Raw genomic sequence first — 22180 nt, 5'->3', positions numbered from 1 at the left:
CACAGCACCCTGCCCTGCTTACTGCTGCCAACCAGCTCCCAAACACACCTGGTGACTTGGGAGGAGTGTGACACGGTTCTCAAATGCTTACCTGTCCTCTCAGCCTCACGTTCTCTGCAGCAGGATGCTCGGCTTACTAAGCTGAATCAGTAGATCCAACAAGGAAGTGAGAACCCTCTTCTCCTCTAAGATGTTCTTCCTATCCCCGACCACATGGAGCAGTCAACGACTAACCAACTAGGTTTCTTGGTTGAACTGTTTTCTTATCCCCGGTCTCTGTGCTCTGTTTCCAGGGTCCTTTTTCCCGACACTGCACCTCACACCTGCTCTGTGCCCCGTTTTCTACATTATAATGATTCGCGATCATTTGGGAAAATGATTGAGAGAATGATTATTCGCCGTTTTGTAAACAAAGCTCAAAAAACTATTCCAGTGCAACTTTATGAGTAGCACAGGGCCTTGGGAGAGAAAAAAAATTAACTTCTCATGAAAAGCAACAGTCTCATGCATTCTAGATCTTTCTCTAATGGACCACCACCTCCCTAAGTATTTCAGCCCGTCTCATACCTGGACTTGGCCCCAAGGTAGTCCCTTCTTCCTATCTCCTGAGCAGACAGAAAACAGCCCATTTGGTGAGACGACGTGAGTCCACCACTCATATAAAGGAATGTTTTCCACTTGTCTCTAACTGGTTTCAGGACTAGAGCCTAGAAAATATGCGTGAACAATGGGAAGCTCCTTCGCATTTCAAATATGACTGTTATTATTGATATTTACATATCATACTTATTAATGCCATCACATGCATTATCTTATTTCATCTTAACACTATGTTACCATTATTTCTATTTTTGGTATGCTATTTTGCCCCAGGTCCTATACCATAAGAAACAGATCAAAGATGTCATAAGGTCTGCAACACATATTTATTTGAAAAAATAATTGTTGAGTGCCCCATAAGTAACTGCCACTGTGTTAGGTGCTGAGGATATGGTGACAAGCAGATGATCAAGAGCCCTGCCCTCAACGAGCTTCGAGGCTGGAGGGGGAGACAGTTCAACCTGCCCCAAGAAAGCTGTGTGACAACTGCGAGACACCAGAAACACAGACTGCTACCACGTCACACAAGAGGGGCTTCTAACCTCTCCGTGGGATCAGGAAAAGCATCTGGGGGTGGGGACAATCCTACCTAAGACCAAAGTTCTGACCCCATCCAATATAGAGCTTGGTTTCCATTATAAAACAAGGCTCTAGGATTCTGGTAGGAACACACGCATCTCACAAATATTTGAAGTTTCAGAACTGAGATAGAGGGAAGAAATGTCACGGAACTGTGTCCCCACATCTTGGAGGAGCTTAGATGTCTTCAGGCCAATATGCTCCCAAAAATAGCAAATTAAATATAGATAATTAAAAGGCAGAATGATATTTCATTTTACTGGCAGATGATTAATTAGGGCTAAATATCTTTTACCACCTCATCCTAGCAACAAGATAAAAATGTATTTTGACCAAAAAAAAAAAAAAAGCCTCCCTTTGAATGTGCATATACACCATGCCTAATGAATCCTCGTTAGCTTCCCCGGGATAATAAGCACTCCACGTTTCCTCAGAAGCACCACGGGTTCAGTCTTAAGTACAGAACCAACGAACACACCCAGACTCTCCAGTTCCTTCCACACCAGAGATTACAATTAATCAGCTCAGAGGTGTCTGGCACAGGAAAGCAAATTAACTTGATAGTGTTGTCTGCTAATAGCAAGACGGGAAATTTACGAGGCAGAAATAGACATGGTAGGGTTAGTTAGAGGACAGTCTCCATGGACGACACCCCCCCCATGTCCTAGTCACAACACTGTGGGGACCACAGTCCCGATTTCCAACTCTGTTGCCCTAATGAGTGACTTCTCATTCCTTCAGCCTCTGAAATCACCTCCTGCTCGCGGCTGATGACCTATGGTCAGGGCAGACATCACACCACTTGTATCACCCACAGTGCCACCGCCACCGGCTCTGACAGTAACACCAAGACACACTGCAACCTGAATGATGCGTCACATGCAAGTAATGTGGTATTGTTCTATGAAGGACAAATAATTACTATTCACCTGTTAATAGTATCAGCCATTGTATCTTTTTGGAATTGTAAAAGCACATAATTATGTATTGGTTTTCTGAATCATAATTACAAGCCACTTGCCTCATTCAAAAAACTAATACCATTTTTATATTCACCATTTTGGTGGCTTTCTTTCTTTTTTTTTTTTTTCTTGAGACAGAGTGTTGCTCTGTGGCCCTAGTTAGAGTGCAGTGGAGTCATCACAGCTCACAGCAACCTCAAACTCCTGGGCTCAAGCGATCCTCCTGCCTCAGCCTCCCGAGTAGCTGGGACTACAGGGATGTGCCACCATGCCCGGCTAATTTTTCTATTTTTTGTAGAGACGGGATCTCACTTATGCTCAGGCTGGTCCCAAACTCCTGACCTCAAGTGATCCTCCTGCCTCAGCCTCCTGAGTAGCTGGGACTACAGGCAAGCGCCACCACACCCGGCTAATTTTTCTATTTTTTGTAGAGACAGGGTCTCGCTTATGCTCAGGCTGGTCCCTAACTCCTGACCTCAAGCGATCCTCCTGCCTCAGCCTCCCAGAGTGCTAGGATTACAGGTGTGAGCCACCGCACCCAGCCGAGGGCTAACTTTGACTCAATACTTGGCTATACATGAGCCTCTGGGCTAGTGTGTCATGTATGTTAGGTGCTGTAATTCTCACAACAATGAAGGTGGATACAATTATCACTGCCATTTTACACATGGGGAAAATGAGATGAAAAGAAGCTAAGTGATACACGTACCCTAAACAGTTTGTAAATGAAGAGCCAGATTTCAAACATGGTGCCATCTACCATCAACACCCATGCTTTTAACCACTGCGCTATCGCCAGATTTCTGTTTGTGTATGTGTTTCTGTTTTTTCAGATCTTTTAATTTCCACATCCAAGAAATAAACATCCTTCTTAATGTTGTATCAACAGAAAAGACTAAAAAAGTCACTGGTCAAGAAATTAAGGGTTTGGAACAACTCTCTGGTCAATATCAGGAATTATTACTAAATCATATAAAGTGATTCGCTACTTTCTATCATTGCTAAGGACAGAATGAGAGTAAACGGTCTCCAATTTGGGGGGGACATAGGTAAAGGTTAAATTAGACACAAAAAACAAGACCTTGATACTCTGCCACAGGTTATAGAGAGAATTTGTAATATTTTCCTGAAAACTTTTTAAGAATATGTCAGTTTTCTCTCTGAGAAACACAGGAAGGAACAAGATGAAATCGAGGGTGGGAAGAGAGAATGCTTTTATAAAAATGAGTTGTAAACCCACAAACTGTCAATGGGACGCTTGAGAGAATGATCACTTCTGTGTTATGTGGTCTACGCTATATGCTTCCCAAAGGTACCTTGGTGATTTGTGAATCACTGAGAGCAACATCACAGAAATGGTTTTCTGGAAGATACTATATTCAAATCCCCACCCCTAGCACAGCAAAGTCCTGAGACATAAACTTTTAAAATGCAATACATTTTTATGTCTAAGTCTTCTCCTTTTTCTCAACACAACCCATTAACCTTTTATCCCCAGAGAGGACTCCAGTTGTTTAAAAAGGGAAACCACACACAATGAAGCCCTTGAAATGATATTCTTTAAAAAGAAAAATATTAGTTTACCAGAGTTGAGACTTTTCCCATAACACATCGGAATACCCATTATTTCACTCATTAAAGTTCGATATCTCTGAGGTGGAATAAGGTAAGAGCCACAGAGCGTTGTTAAGGGAACTCCTGTTTTTATTGAACCATAAAAAAGTGGTTTAGCCTATTGATAATTTAAGCTTCCCACAGGCAATATAATCCTAATTGCCTAGATGTGTTTGGCTTGTTGTTGTTTGTTGTTGTGTGTATGAGTGTGTGTGTCTGCCTATTATACTAAAGCTCTTAATTTCTGTGTTGCCGAACACTCCATCCTTCTCACAGGGGCATGATTCCTGGGCTGAGACTACTTCTCAACGCTAAGCGTCCAGATGTTAACAGAGGAACAGCACAAGGAAGAGTTCCCATATTTCCAAATGAAATGAGGCAGAACAAATGAAAGAGGATCCCCTAGCTTGTGCAGAGAACTGCAAGTGTACATTACCAAGAGGTATAGCCTTGTCTGTGCAAGCACAGTAACTCATGTCAAATAAATTGTACTTTTTGCAGGAAAGAACTCTAGGCTCTGGGTTTTTCCAAGCTAAATTGCATGAAAACATATAATCCTTTTTCTTCTTATTTGAACTGTTCGATGACAGGGCCAAATTACCAGAAAGACCAAAGGCAGTTTGCAGCCTTTAACAACGGAAAGGACTTATTGCTTCCCATTTAGGACACACAAGATTCTGTGTCTACTGCAGGCACTCCCAGGCCCTATGCATTCCCCATGAGTTCTGTGAAGCAAGCAAGCCTGTGAAGGAGAAGAATATCAAAATCCTCTGGAATTTCAGAAATGGAGAGCACATTTTCCAAAGACATAAGAGGAGTTACTTCCAACAGGACTTCAAATAACATGGACAGTTCTCTCTCTCTCTCTCTCTCTCTCTGGTTAAATGTGGTCCCACTGTCCTTGGCTTCCAGGTGTCATTCACTCCTACTGGGCTGGCAGGAATTATTTTACAGATCCAATCAAAAGCCATTAAGTCTGTAAAGGTAGTCAAGCCCTGTTCTCCAGCTCTGCGTTGGAGCACCCAAGGGAGGTAATCCATCCATTTTTCAATACCTGAGGCCATTTCGTTTCCAACCTTAATTGCACTTATGTATTGGTTTGGGGTATAATATCTCCACTCATCTTGCTCTTGTTGCCACTATTCCACTATTAATCCAGAGCTTAGAAAACATAATTGTAGTGTGTGGTAGACAGCAATTTTCATTAACTACACAGAAGAAAACTGCTTAGGGAGAGACATTTCTTTCTTATTGATTCAATCAAAATAACTTGGAAGAAAGGTTGTGCTTATTAAATTCTTTTCAGGAGGTAACTGTTAAAATTTAAATTCTTTCTCAACAGCTTTTTCAAAAAAAAAATTGGTACATATTCTCTTCAGATTTTGTCATTTATGAATGTTGGGTTCTGCCCAGTTCTTTTGAAATATGTGACTTTTTTGGGGGGAGGGTGCTTTTCTTTAAAAAGGAAGTGGAGAGAAGGAGATTTTTTACATGGAGGTAGGAGAAAGTAATCAACAATGCTATCTGCATGCCATGGGGTTGCCTAGCAATGCTACGGGAATTAAAAAGGAGAAGCAATAACAAAACAGAGGGTTGTGAAATTATAAGGGGGTGCACTGTTAAACCGGCTTGCAATACTTATCAAGAGGTCTTTAAATGAGAATGGAATAAGATTTTCCTGGCAGTGGTATAAAAACTGGCTGGTCATTTTTCACTCTTATTTCACTGCTCTTTGTATTTCATTTGGAACAGTTTACCCAATGGGATTCTGCTATTTTGAGTTCATTTCTAGGCAAAATCTAGGACAGAGACATCTGACATCTGAGGATAAGACATACAGCCTCACTAAGCCACTGGTATTCGGTCCATTTTCATTGGACTAATGGAGTATGAAATACATAAGCCTCTCACAGTCTGCTGTTGTTTCTTTGGTAGATGTTGTCTCTTCGTTGCCCTCTCCCCAATTCCAGAGTCTTCTCCTTTGAGTTTTTCATGCCAAGGTACGTGAGTCTGATGAAGTCTCTGACTCGATCTCCCCAACACCAGTTCTATCCACCTGTGTTCTATCCTAGGTCCCAACCTTCGGGGCACAAAATCAGAAACTTTTCTGACACCAAGATTCAATTCTGGTGTCTTCTTTTGCCTTCATTAGGCCAAATCCTTCTGTCAAAAAGGACACTATACCTGCAATCCTGGAAATGTCTATCTTTGATTGTGAGAAACTTTTGTCTGACAGCGTCAGAAACATGACATGAATGCAGACTGTCCTTTACAGACATGGCAGAAAGGGTCACGAATAAGGAAATTCTAACGGGATATGTGTAGGATTATACACGTGGGTGAGTAAAACCCTAAACAGATCCATGATGGAAAATGATGAGCTGTGTGCTGCAGTCCTTCCTTATGTCACCAAGAGAACTTGCACGTATTTTGATTTGGAAGGAAAGCATAGAAAAATCTGTAGGCTAAGGTGGCTTGTAGCGTTGAAGAAATTGACCTGAAGTAGAAATCAGAAGATCTGGGTTTTGGAAACAGCAATGCTACGAACTATTTGTATCTCTTGGATCTTAAGATTTTTTAATGTATAAAATACAGCTGTTCGGTTTTCACTAAGATCTCTTCTAGTCCTCACGCTTAGGTTTTAGGATTCTAAGCATGATTTGGTCTGAAGAACATCACCTCTAAAACAGATATTTTTTCTTTCTTTCTCCTACTAGTTCCAATCTGGAACGAATAGGAAATTGTGTTCGGTGTTTCTCTACATTTTGAAGTTTTGTATTTACACTACAATCCTAAATTGGTTCAGAACTGAATAATAACTAGCACTATTCATACATACATACATAAAATGTTTAGTTCTTTGTCCTTTATTGATTTTTAGGCAGAGACAGAGCATTACCTAAAGATCTTTTTGAAAACCTTTTTCTTTTTGCTTTGGAACACAGAACACTCTGGTTATCTTTTATTGGACACTGAGGTTCCTCTCTTCCTGGCTCTGGAAGAGGTATGCCTCTAGATCCATGTGCTTGTCATAGGACCTCCTCTCTCTCTGCAACTCCCCCATCTCCATGGCTTCACTCTTTACTAGTGATTACCAAATGTACTCTTCTATCTTTGAATTCTACCAAGTTCCCGTTCTCTATCTCTTCATTGTATCTCATAAGCACCTCAAATTCAGCTTGGCCAAACTATGATCTCAGATTTTTCTACTTGTTAATGACATTATTTATATTCTAGTTCTGATTTCTGTGGCCCCTCCACTCTAGGACCAGATCTTACATTCTCTCACCTGAATTATCCAAGCAAGTCTCCCGGCTCTCTCATTCTTGTTTCTCCTTAACCAACGCTGCTGCCAGGTTCATCCTCTGAAGCCGAGCTCCAACCACTGCCCTCTCATGCATCGATGTAATCAATCACCACCACCACCACCAAAATAGCCACAAACTTAAGTAAAGAACTCTACATGCTGGCTTTTACGGCCTTTCATGCCACTGATTAAGCTTTCTAGCTATCGTCTGCTATTCTCTTACATTAATTTTACATTGTTTTTTGTTAAGAGACAGGGGTCTCACTATGTTGTCCAGGCTGGTCTTGAACTCCTGGGCTCAAGTGATCCTCCTGCCTCACCCTCCCGAGTAGCTGAACTACTGGCGTGTGCCACTGTGTCCAGCTCCTAATTTTACATTTCAAACAAACTAAACTTCCTGCTGAACATACACTCACTTTTCTTCATTTGCTAATGTTTGTGGCCTTCAGATCACTGAAACGCCTCTTCACTCATATAACGTACCATCCATTATGCATATCTTATTTACATATTCATCAATGTCCCTTTCAAACGCTATCAATTCCACAAAACCTTTCCTGATAGTCCTAGTTAGATGTGATCTTCTTTTCTAAAATTCTCCATAACACCACATACCTCTCTTTAGACATTTACCCTAATTTCATTTGTATTGCACTTGTGGGGGTGTATTTGTCTTACTCCTGTAAGTTCGTGTAAAGCCCACTTACGTAGGCTGTATCTTTACGATCTCTGAATTCTCTTGAAGACCTACCCTAGTATACTGAAAAGCATTGGCATAGAGTTAGCAAATTAAGCTGACTTGAAAATCCCTAATTATACTGAGGTTTTCTGACCTCCTCAAAATCCAATATCTAGTGATCCTGCCAAGTCAGAACTAATAAAATCAATAATCTAGAGTGTGACCAGATTGGATCTAGTCTGAGGAACCAAAATTCAAAAGCATATACTGTTCTTTTATTTACTAAAATATAAAAAGTTATAAATTTTAAAGGTTTGGAGTCCAATTATTTTGTTTATAAATCCAGCACCAGCATTTAGTTTACTGCATCTCTTTGAGCCTCAGTTTCCTCGTAAGAAGGTAATAATAGCATTATCTACCCTGGAGGGCTGTTGTATAGACCGAGATAATGCCTGTCAGATGCTGAAATAAGGCCTTGTTTATAATTAGTGCTTCATAAACATCAGCTATTAATAGTATGATCATTGTTTTCATCAACACCACTTCTCAGCCAAATTCGCCAAACTAATAATGTAAAGATGGTCCCGAAATTCTTTCATATCGAAGATCCTGCTAGAATACGGCAATTTAATTTGGGATCTGCCACTGCACAGCAGTCAAAAAAAACTTACAGAGGACTCAGAAATGAGCAACCGTGGAGAATAAAGTATACAAGAATAATATCTAGGAAGGAAGATTAAAGAAACTGAAACTATATTGCTTTAAAAAAGGGTTTGATGAAAGATTTCATATTTGTCTTCAAAAATGTTTAGAACTCACCAAATGAAAACAGTGACTGCCTGATCTTATTTACAGTGAGAATATTAACTTCCATACAGAGTTAGGTTCTTAAAGTTATATAGAGCAAGAAAAAAAAGTCTCAGTACTATATTGAATAGACAACCAAGGAAGCTGTAGGGTCACTCAAGGATAGGATTTGTTTTGTAAGTATGGAGTGATACAAATCTGACCTCATTCAAAAACAGCAGGAGGTAGGGGGTCCACAGCCTTTCCCAGACACAGAACATGAATCTCAGGAGCTACCAGAGCTTCTGACAGCTCCACACGCTCACCTGAGCTCTCATCCAGACTCTCCTCAGAGACGTGCTCATTCTGATGGACCCACTCGCCGTTGCACTTGAAGAAAATCTGCATGGCAGGCCTTGCCTTGCACCTGAGTGCAATAGGGTTGCTCTTGATAATATAAGCATCATCCGGCTCCTCGATGAAATGAGGCAGTGTCCCAGGAGCTGATGGGATGGATTCGGGAAGGGCTTCGCCATTGTCAGTTCCTGCAAAATTGAAGAGGACATCAGAACACAGTCCAAATGGACAGTACATAAATCAGAACACAGTGCTAACCCCACACCAGCTCTAAGAATCTGTGCTGCAAAACCACATCATTTTAACACAGCATGCCTGTAAGACTTGAGTAGTTGAATGATCTTCTAGAAGCTGAACTAGAGGGTAGAAGACCTCCAGCTGGATGCACCTTCAGTGTTACTGGAAAAATTATAAGAATAAATGGAGGATTCCTCAAACTTCAGTTTTGAACTTGAGCTTCTCTGAAGAAAGAACTGAGATAAACATCTGTGGGGTAAGAGGTTGAATTTCAGGATTCACTCTAGTGAGCCACAAAGGGTTCAATGATGACCCTAAGCTGCCTCAAAACTTTGAAAAAATGGTGAGAATAGATGTTGTTCTCCCACAAATATGTGTGCATGATAGTAATGATGGTAGAGGATTCTCAGTCATAAGATCCATCCAAAACATTCTAAATTGTCCATTTTCTTTACCCTATGAAACTCTGCAGTTAGTAATGACATTCTGCCTTGGACAACTTACCCACTTAATACTCTTCGAAAGGAATGTCAGTTCATTTCTGCTTGCCTTTGTTTGGCCCACACTCCTCCACCATATACTATGGATTGCACAACCAAGGGTGAGAACTAAAGCTAATCACTAAAACTAAAATGGCTCTGAGCTTGAAGCTTTAAATTATGTCTGATCAAAGGGAAGGAACAGGCTGGGCATAGTGGTTCATGCCTGTAATCTCAGTGTTCTGGGAGGCTGAGACCAGAGGATCACTTGAAGCCAGGAGTTCAAGACCAGGCTGGGAAACATAGTGAGACCCCATCTCTGCAAAAGAATAAAATATTAGCCAGGCATGGTGACGCGCACCTATAGTTCCACCTACTGGGGAGGCTGAGGCAAGAGGATCACTTTAGGTCAAGAGTTTGAGCCTGCAGTGAACCATGATCATGCCACTGCACTCCAGTTTGGGAATTAGAGCAAGACCATGTCTCATTAAAAAAAAGGCGGGGGGCGGGGAGGAATAGATATGTTTCTCCCCTAACTGTAGGGAACTGATAAAGCAACAGAACAAGGGAAAAGCTGGAGCCAAGACTTTGCTCCCTTGTCTCTTCAGTACACTTAGGAAAGAACTCAAGTCCCAGGAAATGACCACAAAATCCAGGGCAGAGGAGTCTGACTGCCAAGCACAGTGGAGATGCCACTGAAAGAACAAAGAAAGCAAGGATTTCAATACCCAGACCAACTATGCCCTGGAGATGGTTGTTCCCACGGAGACCAAACCAGTCTCTGGGACTAAGCTGAGGAAAGCAACCTAGTGAACTCCTGGAAGAACAATCCCACCCCTCAGACCCAACTTCCAGGAGAGAGGCAGGGGGAGAAGGGGTGTAGCCTGTGCCCTAAGCTGGCTTTCGTATGCCATCAGTGCAATTGTGACCACTGCCTCTTACTATTCACTCCTAAGTCAACAACCCAAATCAATGAGCACTGTCAAAGGTAAACCTAATTCATTAAGAGTAGGGCTAATGTTCTAAGAACCTATAAGAAGAATTCTCAAACACATAAAAGAAGGTGGGGGACCCAGACTTTAAGAGTTATTTTGTATAATGAAGAAAATGAGAGACACTGAGTTCTAAAAATGGTCTTTACCACAAGTGACACCCATGCAAAATTCGCCACTGCAATAGCTTGATTCTCCCAAATAAGATGTTTTTCCCATTGAATTACATCTACTTAAGGGAAAAAAAAAAATAGTTGCATATAAAAAACAATTTAAAATACCTATAAACCCTGAAATGTATTTGCAATGAAAAGGATAACTCATATGTAAGTAATTGCAAGTATCAAAAAACTATAAAGCAAATACTCTAAAACAGTATGGACAAACGCTTTATGTCATAAAAGTACAATAAAGTCACTCGGAAAATAAATTGTGTATTTATCACAGGGAGTAAGAGAGGTTTCGGGATAGAATCTTGGGAGGGGGTGTTTTTAATATTTTAAATTGTATTTACAATGCAGTTCATAAAATATATCATATACTATTTTGTTACTGACTCCTCGTGCCAATTTCCATCTTCAACAAATGCCAAGTTCCTGTAAGGCTTTTGTAAATCCATGCATTAGAGAAAATGACAAAGGTATTAAAAGATTTTATACAGGCATCGAACACTCCCATCAGGGGCTTTAGTACTGTCCAGTTTACTGCTGGATAAAAGGGTCACCTGGCAAAGAATATATTCCCAAACCTCTAGTGTCAGCCTGTGTGGACAGGCACAGACATACATTCTGAATGATGCATTTTTGCTTAACTAGTAATAACACGTGACTGTGTTTGAAGTAACTACCTGCGTGGGCGAGGGGATGGGGAAGGTGCGGTAAATAATGATCTCTAAGAATGAAACCACATTTATCCAGCATAAATAAAATGCCCAATAAAAGAATAAAAGCACTAGGTAAGATAAATCAGGTTTTAAGCATCCAACTCACAGAACAGATCTAAAAGCAATTAGGTTACCGCTGCTGTCATTTCAAATGAATGCTCTTTAGAGAAAGTAACAACTTCAGCCTACATCTGAAACAGAGCAGGAGAGAGGAATGGAAATGTCTGAGACCAAGTGTCCTGGCTATCCAGGGACCTCCCTTACTATCTCTTTGTTTGTTTTAATAGAGACAGGGTCTTTCCTGTCACCCAGGCTGGAGTGCAGTGGCATCATGGCTTACCGCAGCCTCGAACTCCTGGCCTCAAGTGATTCTCCCCGCTCAGCCTCATGAGTACCTGGGACTATAGGTACACACCATAACACCTGGCTAATTTTTCTGTTTTTCGTAGCGACAGGGTCTCATATATTGCCCAGGCTGGTCTTGAACTCCTGGCTTCAAGCAATCCTGCTGCCTCAGACTCCCAAGGTATTGGGATTACAGGCATAAGCCACCACACTCAGCCAAGAATCAGTCGTAATGTTCAGAGGAGAAAAAGAAAGGTAGAATGTAACGTTATGTCTTAGCCACTATTGAAGCAACATCAAAATCAGGTATGCTTTGGAGAAGGGCTTGGATCCAAGGAAACAAGAAACAAAGGAAAACAATTGGTTTGTTAGGGTGGCAGTGGGAAGGTGAGAGATTGCAGGTATACAATTATATATGTGTAACTGTTCATTTGCATCCTTCCAACAAATGAGTGCAAACTGGCTCCTTACCAGTGGGAACCCCTCTTTTTAAATTTTTTTGGGCTCTGTATGTACAGTAAAGTGTTGGGAGTGGTGTTTATCCGTATATCCATATGAATATCCAACACTGCTTATCCCTAACACCACTCTCCCCCACACCCTAATTCCAGGTGTAGCAAAGCTCTGCCCAGCAGTGGGCCTCCCCCACCCCCTGCAGGAGGACACCCCTTCCCTGTCTCATCGGACCAAGCGTCACCTTCCTCACCTTCCTCCCCATCTCCCTCACCCCAGGGATGCTATCATGCTCAGCTCTACCTGGTGGTTTGGGACTGAATTCTTCAGGAAATTCTCAATTCCTCAAATGAAAGGGAAGGGAAGGGAAGAAAGGAACACGAATCGAAGTATAAATTTCTAAGGGGTTTATAAGTTGCTCACAGATTCTGTTCTTTGGAACTGGACAGAAGGAGGTCACTTACTTTAATAAACAGCTTTATGAAAGAGTGCACGAATGCTTTCTCGCCTCAAGGTAAATTTCCTTATGATCTCAATACATTTGCCCCCACTCCACTTCAGAATCCAGAGAAAAGATTTAAGACCGGGTGGCACAAATGCTGGTGACAGACCTTGCCAACTGCCTTCTCCCGCACCGCTGCGGCGGCAGATGCTGGGAAAGTCACGCATTCAGTACACCTCCTTGCAGGTCGGCACGGTCAGGTGACAAGGATCTAGCACATGAGTCATAAACAGAAGCTTCTAAGAAAGCTTTCATTTTCCTGATAAAAGGGACAGGTGTGGCTGGTACCATTTGTTCCTGCTTTGGCTGGGGAAGATCGTGAGGAAAAGTGCAAGAGGAATACCAAGGCCCCAGCAGGGACGTCGCCGAGAGCCTCAGAGACCCCCAGGAGCCATCCACCCCCAGATAACGAGTTACGGCTTTTTAACAATCTTGGCTTATTTAAAGCCAGTGATAGATTTTCTGTTATTTGTGGCAGAAAACATTCCTCATCGCTACAGCTGCATCTTCCTTCCTAAAGCCACAGCTCCAAGCTTCACTTAATTAAATCCTAATGCCATCAGCTGTTAAGGAAGGAGCTTTGATAGGCTAAGAAACGTGGGAACTACGCCAGCACAAAGTAAAAACTAAAGAGCTGCCATATCCCGAGTGATGACAGGTTATGGCGTCAGCCTTCTGTGTAGACTCGTCATCTCAGCATCACGACAGCTCTCCAAGGTGGCCACTAGGAATATCCTCATTTTGCATCCGAGGAAACGCTTCCATCGCGTGTCTTGTCTGGGGTCACACAGCCAGTTAAATGGTGGACTCAGGATCTGAACACAGGTCTCTGGCTCCAAGCACCTCACAAGTCCATCTTAGTTCCCATGGTGGACTCTGAGAAGTCTGGACTGTGACTGAGTGTCTGGCTTAGGGCAAGAGCTCCTAGAACCACGGCAGAAAATGACACATCATCTATGTTGATCTCACCACTTACAGGAAGTATGACATTTATGTTAGAGATCATTCAGTTACCTCATCAGCTGGCCTGGGATCCCAGGTCAGGATGGGGGTGTTATGGACGCACCCAGACACGGTCTTCAGAAAATACATTTTTTTTTTAGAGAACAGCAAGTAAGTACTCAAACAACTCTCATCCAACGGACTAGGCATCCTCAACACAGTCAGAAATAAAGAAGTCAAAGAAAAATTAAGAAATAAAATAATGAGAAGGATTTTTCAACATTTCATTTGGAAACAAATATTCCTTTCTTAAGCAGAAATAGTTAACAACTAAAATTCCAATTAAAATATAAGGAAATCGTGAACCCCAGCAAGAAAAATGCCTGGGAAAAGGCATGGGCGTTCTGTGAGGTTTAACCATACAGCATTGCCAAGATTTGACCATTTGATGTGTTAAATCTGTAAAGGAGTTGAGCACACCGGGGCCCCGTGTCATCCCAAATGATCCATGGGGTTAGAGCATAAGTGAAGTTCAGCCTCAAGATGTTTTGAGAAATTCTAAATTACTTTTGCGAATAGTTTTTTCAAATTATTTTCTTTTTTTCTTGAGAGAAATACATTTCAGTACATTTCAAATATGTTTCTTTCTTTTTTTTTTTTTTTCCTGTCTCCAAAGTATGCTTGTCTTTTCACTAGCTTGGTATTTGTTTCAAAGTGCAAAGGGTGACCATGCCACGTAGCAAAGGCTAAATCTGGTGCAACAAAAGAACTTCAGATTAGAATCAAATAACCTGATAAAGTCTGGGTTAACTCTGCGACCTTGGGTGAGTAACTTAACCTTGACGTTCCATTTTTCTCATCCATAAAAACGGACCATGAAAATCCATTTCGTGTTTTGTGACGTTCAAATACTACAAGTAAAGATATAGTAAATGGATAAATGTAACACATATATATCATTGTGTGAATAAAAACCAACAAAAGAGAATTATAATTATGATCTCTATGACTTCCATTTCCAAACTTCGTATCCTAACATTTATATTTCAATTTTGTGATTACCATTATCATTTTTATCTCAGAGCCCTCATGATATGAACTACTGCTTATAACACTTCTTTACTATTTGCTACCCATATGTATGTTAGTAAAATTTGTGAAGTCAAAAATTCTGAAAACATGCTGTGAAGCATTTTCCTTAATAAACGTAGTGAAATGGTTACAGCCTCCAGCAGGCACGTGGCTATCTTGCAAAGCAGCGTAATAAAACACAAAGAGTTTTCTGCTGGACAGATCCCCAAACTACTGGCTTTAATAGGCAAGTAGTTATTAAACATGAGAGATGTCATACTATTCCAGAGCCCCTCTCACTGCAGTATTTAAATGCAGTAAGGCACCTCTCACTTCCACTCACTGTGAGCATATTGGTCCATAGCAGTTGGTGAGTCAGAGCAGAAAGCCACTGCAAGGAAAGCAAGTTGCATAATCTAAAAGAGAACACAATAGAGCCGGGCTCTCTGCTTTTGTTTATGTAAATGTGACTTGTCTCCATATGGTTACTTAATTAGATAGGGGATGCATTGTACCCGTTTAATGCGGAACAGCAGCCAGAATTTTACATACCAAATATTTAATGCAATTTATGAAACACAGACTCTTTCCCTAGGCCCCCATAAAAGTTTTTTTTTGTTTTTTTTTTTAAACTCAAAAACTATTCTGCCTTCTTCCTAACCTCTAATAAAAATGGAAATGTTTTATATCACCACATTTGCATAGTTCACCTCACCTGTGCCAGTCTTATAGACCGCCAGCCAAAGGTATTATTTCATTCAGCAGATCTTAAATTCTGCAGAATGAAAGATGGTAAACAATGCTCACTACACATCCAAAGAAATCGGAAGAGCCATTCTTAGTGCCTTGAACAAGGAATTTCTGATTTCAGTAGAGCTTACTAAAGTGCATTCATTATTCCCCAATTTATCACAATTTATCTTCATACATTTCATTAATTCAATCTTTTTGAACAGACCTGCGTGCATGCCTAAGATTAGACAGTGTTCTATGTTTTGGAGATTCAGAGATGACTAAGACATAGTTACTTTCCTCAAGGAGCTTACAGGCTAAAACTAGAGATAAATAATAACAGAACAATGACAAGCATGCTTCCAGTATATTAGAAGTATACACAAAATGTCACAGGGGCTCAGAGGAGAGAGAACCTTAACTCTCCTTGGGAGGATTTGCAGCAGGCAGCACGGGGGAAGATTACATCTCAGCACAGTCTGGATACAGGAGGCGACCAAGTGGGTAAGTGAGACAAGGCAGCCCAAGGTCAGGCAAGGCCCGTGCAGAGATTAGGGAGGAAATCGTAGGGAATGTGGGATGGCTGAAATATTGACACAAGGTGCTCTGAGTGAATGGAAAGGAGGTTGAAAGGCCAGGTAGAGCTAAATATAATCTTCATCAGAATGCACACTTTAAAGAGCTTGAGATTTTACTAAAACCACCGTCCTGTTTGGCTCTAACATCTCTCATTGCCGCGTGCCTTGCACTAGGAACTTTCAGAGATGTAGACACACAGTAATCACCAAATTGCATAAAGCCGTTTTGGTTTGCGGCATGGACTCTAAGGCCAGTTTAATGGAAGTCTGAGCGTATACTTGGAATGTGGGAGAAATCATGGTGGCTGTAATACACAAGGACAGGGTTATTTTTTCAGCCACACTAACATAGGAGACTGATTTCCCAAGGTGGTACAAGGAAAAGTTCTTTGTTTTGCTTTGATTTTTAAATTGTAATCACCATTTTAGCTCTCACTTTAGTCTTCTCCAAAATTGGCCCCTAAAATTATGTCTGAACTAGAGATTCTACACTAGATACGATGGCAGGTACGACTCTGTCCCTTCATGGAAACAAACAATGACTTAACGAGGCACCTGTTATTATAGTAAAGTTTCTCCAAAGGGACTAGGACGTAAGATGTCAATTCTAGCCCAATGGTTTTCTCTGTATGGTGGGATATTGGTAACTTAAGTTTGTTTGTATTAAGTTTTTTTGCTTTTTCTGTACTTTTAAGTTTGGTTTTTTTGTTTTTGTTTTTTAAGAATAAAGACATAACTAGGAAATGCATACACGTACACACCCACCCACGCCCACACTTCTTTGTTCTGCTGAAGGAATATAATAAAAGGCATTTGTAAACTATGATATCTCTTAGGTTTCACTTCAGGTGTCTAACTTTAGTGTATTAAAATCTGTGAGTCAGAGAAAAACCAAAAAAAAAAAAAAAAACCAAAAAACAAATAAGTCCTTAGAAAAAAATGGAAAAGAATTAGATTATAAGATTTATAAAAATTATTCATTTTAAAATGAGTAGAGTACTATTTTGCTGAGAATACTGAATGAGATGAAGTTTATATGTTGTTTAATTTTTCCCTCAACAATGGATACATTTGTATATGAATATGTAACCACTGACTAATTTTCCAATTCATCTGAAAACCTAGTGGGATTTGGGAAAGGTTGTGCTTGCAAAGTATTATTGCTTTTCATTTGTACCTGACAGTTTTCAAGAGTGAGGCCATTCATAGTTATGGAAAAATGGTTGTTTTAATGCAACACTGAATGACAGAAAACCAAACAATCAAACACCATTCTCGTATTTTTCATTCCGGGAAAATTACCTTTCAGGAAGAGCTTTGTGTTTTATGTTCTGCACACGAATACAGCAGGGACTTTCAATCTTTTTATGACAAAAAGAAGAAACCAAAGGGGGGAAACAGAAGTATAAGGAACAAACACTAAATCCCCTTTGAAATAAATACACTTCTATTAGATGTCGGGTCACATTTTAAAAACTCAGACTGTGACCATTTAGCCGTATCTATCAAAATTTAAATATGGGCTGATTCGACTGGAACATGCCTTGATAGAGTTTTTTGTATGTGATGTAAACACAGACAAACAGACTAGGAGATCACTTTAGATAAAACCTGGGCCAACTCTTATCTTAGGAGTCATCCAGGCTCTCAGGTTAAGCAACTTGTCATAGAGTTCTAAGGAACAGTCCAGGGTAAAAATCTCTCTCTAATGACACCTAGAACAGTATTTTCTTCATTAACACTATGTTGTTTTTGTTTCAGTGGGACACAAAATATTAAATTTACAACTAAATTTTGTGTTATTATTTACTGGGAAATTTTACCTAGAAAACTATCTGGTAAAGTCTCTTTTAAGATGACCTTGTAACTTGCAAACATTCCATTAAAATAAAGTACAACTAAAAATACAGTCTTTAACATTTTATGACATACTTTGTGTTGAAAATTAGGGCTTATGATAAAGACATTAAATTATAGAAAAGTACAATGATGTATATTTTTAAAATTCTCAAAGACTAATAATACTATTAATAATTCAATATGTTTCATTTTATTAATAGTACCTTTTTCAGACATATATTCCATAGTTTGGCTTTACGTATATAGTCTACACATATATTTGTAGTATGTTCTCTCACTCTGTCGTGGTATTATTAACTTCCCCTAAAACTGATTCTTAATGATTGTATAAGAGTAGGTATGTCAGTGCTGATCTAGCTATTTCCATGCTATTTAGCATTTAGTTATATCCAAATTTTAGCTGTATATTGCTATTATATAATTCTCTACTTATCATCTGTATCTTGATTACAGCAAAATTTGTATCTTCAGTCCAGTTCTTTCTCTGGAGCTTCATATCTGTACATTAAATTGCCTCTAGATATATTCACCTAAATGTCCCAAAGACCCCTCAAACTTCATATGCCTAAAACAGACTTACTGCTCAGCCCCTCAGACTGTGTTTTGGTCCAGGTTCCGAAAATCAAAGAACGGCTCCAGCATTCACTGAGTCCCCCAAGCTAGAACCTGCGTGTTCAGCTCCGATATCCAATTCAGCACTAAACCCTGTTGACTCTGTTTCCTAAATATCCTTCAAGTTCAGCAACTGCTCTTCAACCCCATTCCTACCAAGCTTGTCCTCGTCACCACCATCATTCCCCTAAATTCCCACAATTGGTCCTACTGGCCCTCTGCTGTCGCTCCTGGTGGCTGTCTTTCCATCCTCTTATATACCGCAAAGCAGAATGAGCTTTCCAAAAATGCAAACTCAAACATGCCATTTTGTCTTAAAATTCTTTGCTCCTTTGGATAAAAATCCCTATCTTTTTTTTTTTTTTAAAACATGACTGACCAGGCCTTTCATGATCTGGTTTCTGCTTATATCTCTAGCTTCAGACCTAATCACTTCACCTCCCCGAAGCCAGAGGGATTGTCTCTCGGTTTTTTGAGGGACCTAAGTGCTCCCCAGCTGGAGCCTACGCAAGTGCTTTTCCTTCTGCTCATAATGCAGATTTCCTGCCCGCCCCCACCTTCCGCTTATGGCCCCTTCTCATCCTTTAGGTTCCACTTAGCTGACACATCTTACGTGAAAGCTCTTCCTGAACCCCCCAAACTCTGGGTTGGTTACATTCCTCTTCCATAAACCCTATAGACCTTGCACTACTATACAGTTATTCATGTATATCAATGCACACCTTGCTCTAGACTGCAGGTTCCATGAAAGCAAAGGATGGGACACTCTTGTTCATTGCTCATAGCCCCAGTGGCTAGACAGCTCTGAGATTCCAAACGAGCTTGTTGAACCATCTTCTTTAAACCAGAAATAAGTAAATGAAGCTGTGAAAAAACTCTGACTGTCACCTTCTGCAATAAAATGTCCTGAGTGCAAATGATGCGCTGCTAAATTAATTTTCAAAAGGACTAAGCAGACTGATGTAGGTACCCGCATTCTAAGATTTTTATCGATTTTCCTCATCCTCACCAGCTTTAAACATGATCTGTTGGGGGATATTTGTTAATTAACGGCTAAAAAGGATAGTAATCGTTTAATATACATTTATTAACTACTAAAGTGAAATATTAAAACATGTTTATCAAATATTTTCATTTACCTTCTTCTGAATTGCTTATTCATTTTTGATCATTTAAATTTCATGTTTTACAGAGTTTTCAGGAGATTGCAACTGTATAATATCTAAAAATAAGAAAAACATTAACTTGCATGTATATATTCTACTGTTTTAGTATCAAGTGCTTAAATGATATCAATAGTAGCTTGCATTTTATGTTATTTCTTCCAATTCATTAATTCCTTCATTACCACATTTTTAAAAAGAATTTCAGGGCTGGGCGCGGTGGCTCACGCCTGTAATCCTAGCACTCTGGGAGGCCGAGGCGGGTGGATTGTTTGAGCTCAGAAGTTCAAGACCAGCCTGAGCAAGAGCAATACCCCATCTCTACTAAAAATAGAAAGAAATTATATGGACAGCTAAAAATATATATAGAAAAAAATTAGCCGGGCATGGTGGCACATGCCTGTAGTCCCAGGTATTCGGGAGGCTGAGGCAGGAGGATCACTTGAGCCTAGGAGTTGGAGGTTGCTGTGAGCTAGGCTGATGCCACGGCACTCTAGCCAGGGCAAGAGAGTGAGATGCTGTCTCAAAAAATAAATAAATAAATAAAAATAAAAAGAATTTTGGGTTACAGCAATCCAGAGATCAGTTTCACTACCCCAAATGCAACAGAATTTTGACGAGAATATTTAGCTGTAGACCAAAGAAAGTCTTATGCAGGGAAGAACATACATCTTAAAAAAAAAACAAAACAAAAACAAAACAACATATTATGTGGAAGATTCATACAGAAAAGGCAAAAGAAACAGGATTTGTTTTCCATTTCTTAATGAGGTGACCTTCTTTGCACAACTAAGTCCTTGTTCTGGAAATCACCTAAGACGTTGATATGAGGATAAAGTTTTGATGCTCACATGAAATCCTTTAATTCCTTTGTTATTTTTCCTAATACACAGATTTAGTTGAGCCTGCTGGGATGTGGTATTTAGTAAAGACTGACAATACACCACATGGCACCAGTGTCCAGCAATAGAAGCTGTGTCCTGATTTGATTTGACAGTTATCTGATTGGGATGTGGAACTCGTACAATAGAAGGGGCTTAATTTCCTTATCCTCCTAAGAGAAGATGCTAGACGCTGTCAGAAACAGATTTATAGCAAGTTGTGTTTGAAGCACAAAATATTGTTCCTTCTGATATCTTTTATCATAGAGGCAGCCTGGTACAGGGGAACAAATGTGGGCTTTGGAGTTAAGACAGAGCTAGACTCAAATCCACGCTCTCTTATTAATTAGCTGTACGGTCTTATGCAAGATATCTCACCTACCGTAGCCTCTACACACTTCCATGTAGGAAGAGAATAATATAGTACAACAAGGCTACTGGGCACATTGAGATAGTTAAATATTGAGTGAACTACAGTATTACATGGCTTATAAAAGGCACTCAACCTATAACAGGAATTACTGTTACTACATTATTATTAAGGAAAAATTAAAGGATGGATGGTAAAGGATGAAACACAAGAGAGCTACATCCTGTAGAGTTTTGTTTGTGAGGGAGAAACTGCTAGAACAAGAGCCCAGTTTACTCAGCAGGACTCCAGGAAATGCCTGAAAATTTTACATACTTTTTTCTTACGAAACAGTATTTACGATGCTAACCCAGGGACCAATTCTGGGGACCCGAAGTTCTTGAAAGCTACTCGCCTTTGCTGCAACGTGTTCGCAAATAGCTTTATGCACGTCCTTTGATGACCTGCAGCTGTACCTCAAGAATTTGCCATTTGACTTATGGAGCTTAAAAAAAAAAAAAAGGAACAACAATTTAAAAGAAAAAAAGCCTACAACATACTTGAGCAGCTTAGTATCACCTAATCAGCTTAATTGCAGTGGGGTGAAGCGTGGTGTGCATATTGTCAGCAAGAAGAATGGGGAGGAAAAGAACGCTCTAATAGAGTAAGTTTAATTGCATTATGTGATTTAATTTTTTAGCTATCTCAGCACCCTATCTCCATGTACAAGCGCATATGAACCAGACAATCATGTGTATGTTGCTAGGCTATTACAGTTTGCTATTTATCATCAACAGGTTGATAGCTTGCAGGTATCTATGGCTTACAGCATGCACTTAATTTTGCTGGCACCCAGGGTCTGAGGTCAGGACATCGGTAATAACCTGTATTACTACTGAACAGGTTTTGAAATTAAAAGAAACAACCGACACTAGTTGGTACTTTGGGGAAAGATATTAAACCATCAATCAAGCGGTCAGTGTGCCTTAGGAGGAATGAGACATTCCCTAACACTTCGAGGGAACTTCCAGAACAAATATGTGGGGAATCCAGAGAGTATCAAAATTTTCTTGTTATGTTAAGTGAGCATAAGAAGAGAAAAGAATGGATGCTGATATCCTTGATCTCATTACACTGTTATTTTTTTTTATCCTGTCTCCCAGAATCTTTTCTTTGCAGCCCAAATATACCTTAAAACAAGTCTAACTACAGTGCTC

At 40.1% G+C, this 22180-nt stretch overlaps 1 protein-coding gene across 2 annotated transcripts in view; it reads right to left on the bottom strand.

Annotated features, from left to right (window-relative positions):
* Nucleotides 1–22180, bottom strand: part of UNC5D (unc-5 netrin receptor D) — a 497786-nt gene that overhangs the window by 211502 nt on the left and 264104 nt on the right. For both annotated transcript variants that reach the window (XM_069485257.1, XM_069485258.1), the window contains exon 2: nt 8854–9072. In XM_069485257.1, the coding sequence (XP_069341358.1) occupies nt 8854–9072 (219 nt within the window). The remainder of the gene's footprint in view (nt 1–8853; nt 9073–22180) is intronic.

This window comes from Eulemur rufifrons, chromosome 12 (assembly GCF_041146395.1).
Source record: "Eulemur rufifrons isolate Redbay chromosome 12, OSU_ERuf_1, whole genome shotgun sequence".
In the NCBI taxonomy this organism is placed as follows: Eukaryota; Metazoa; Chordata; class Mammalia; order Primates; family Lemuridae; genus Eulemur; species Eulemur rufifrons.
The sequence above is the reverse complement of the archived record's forward strand: the minus strand, read 5'-3'. Positions and strand labels throughout refer to the sequence as shown.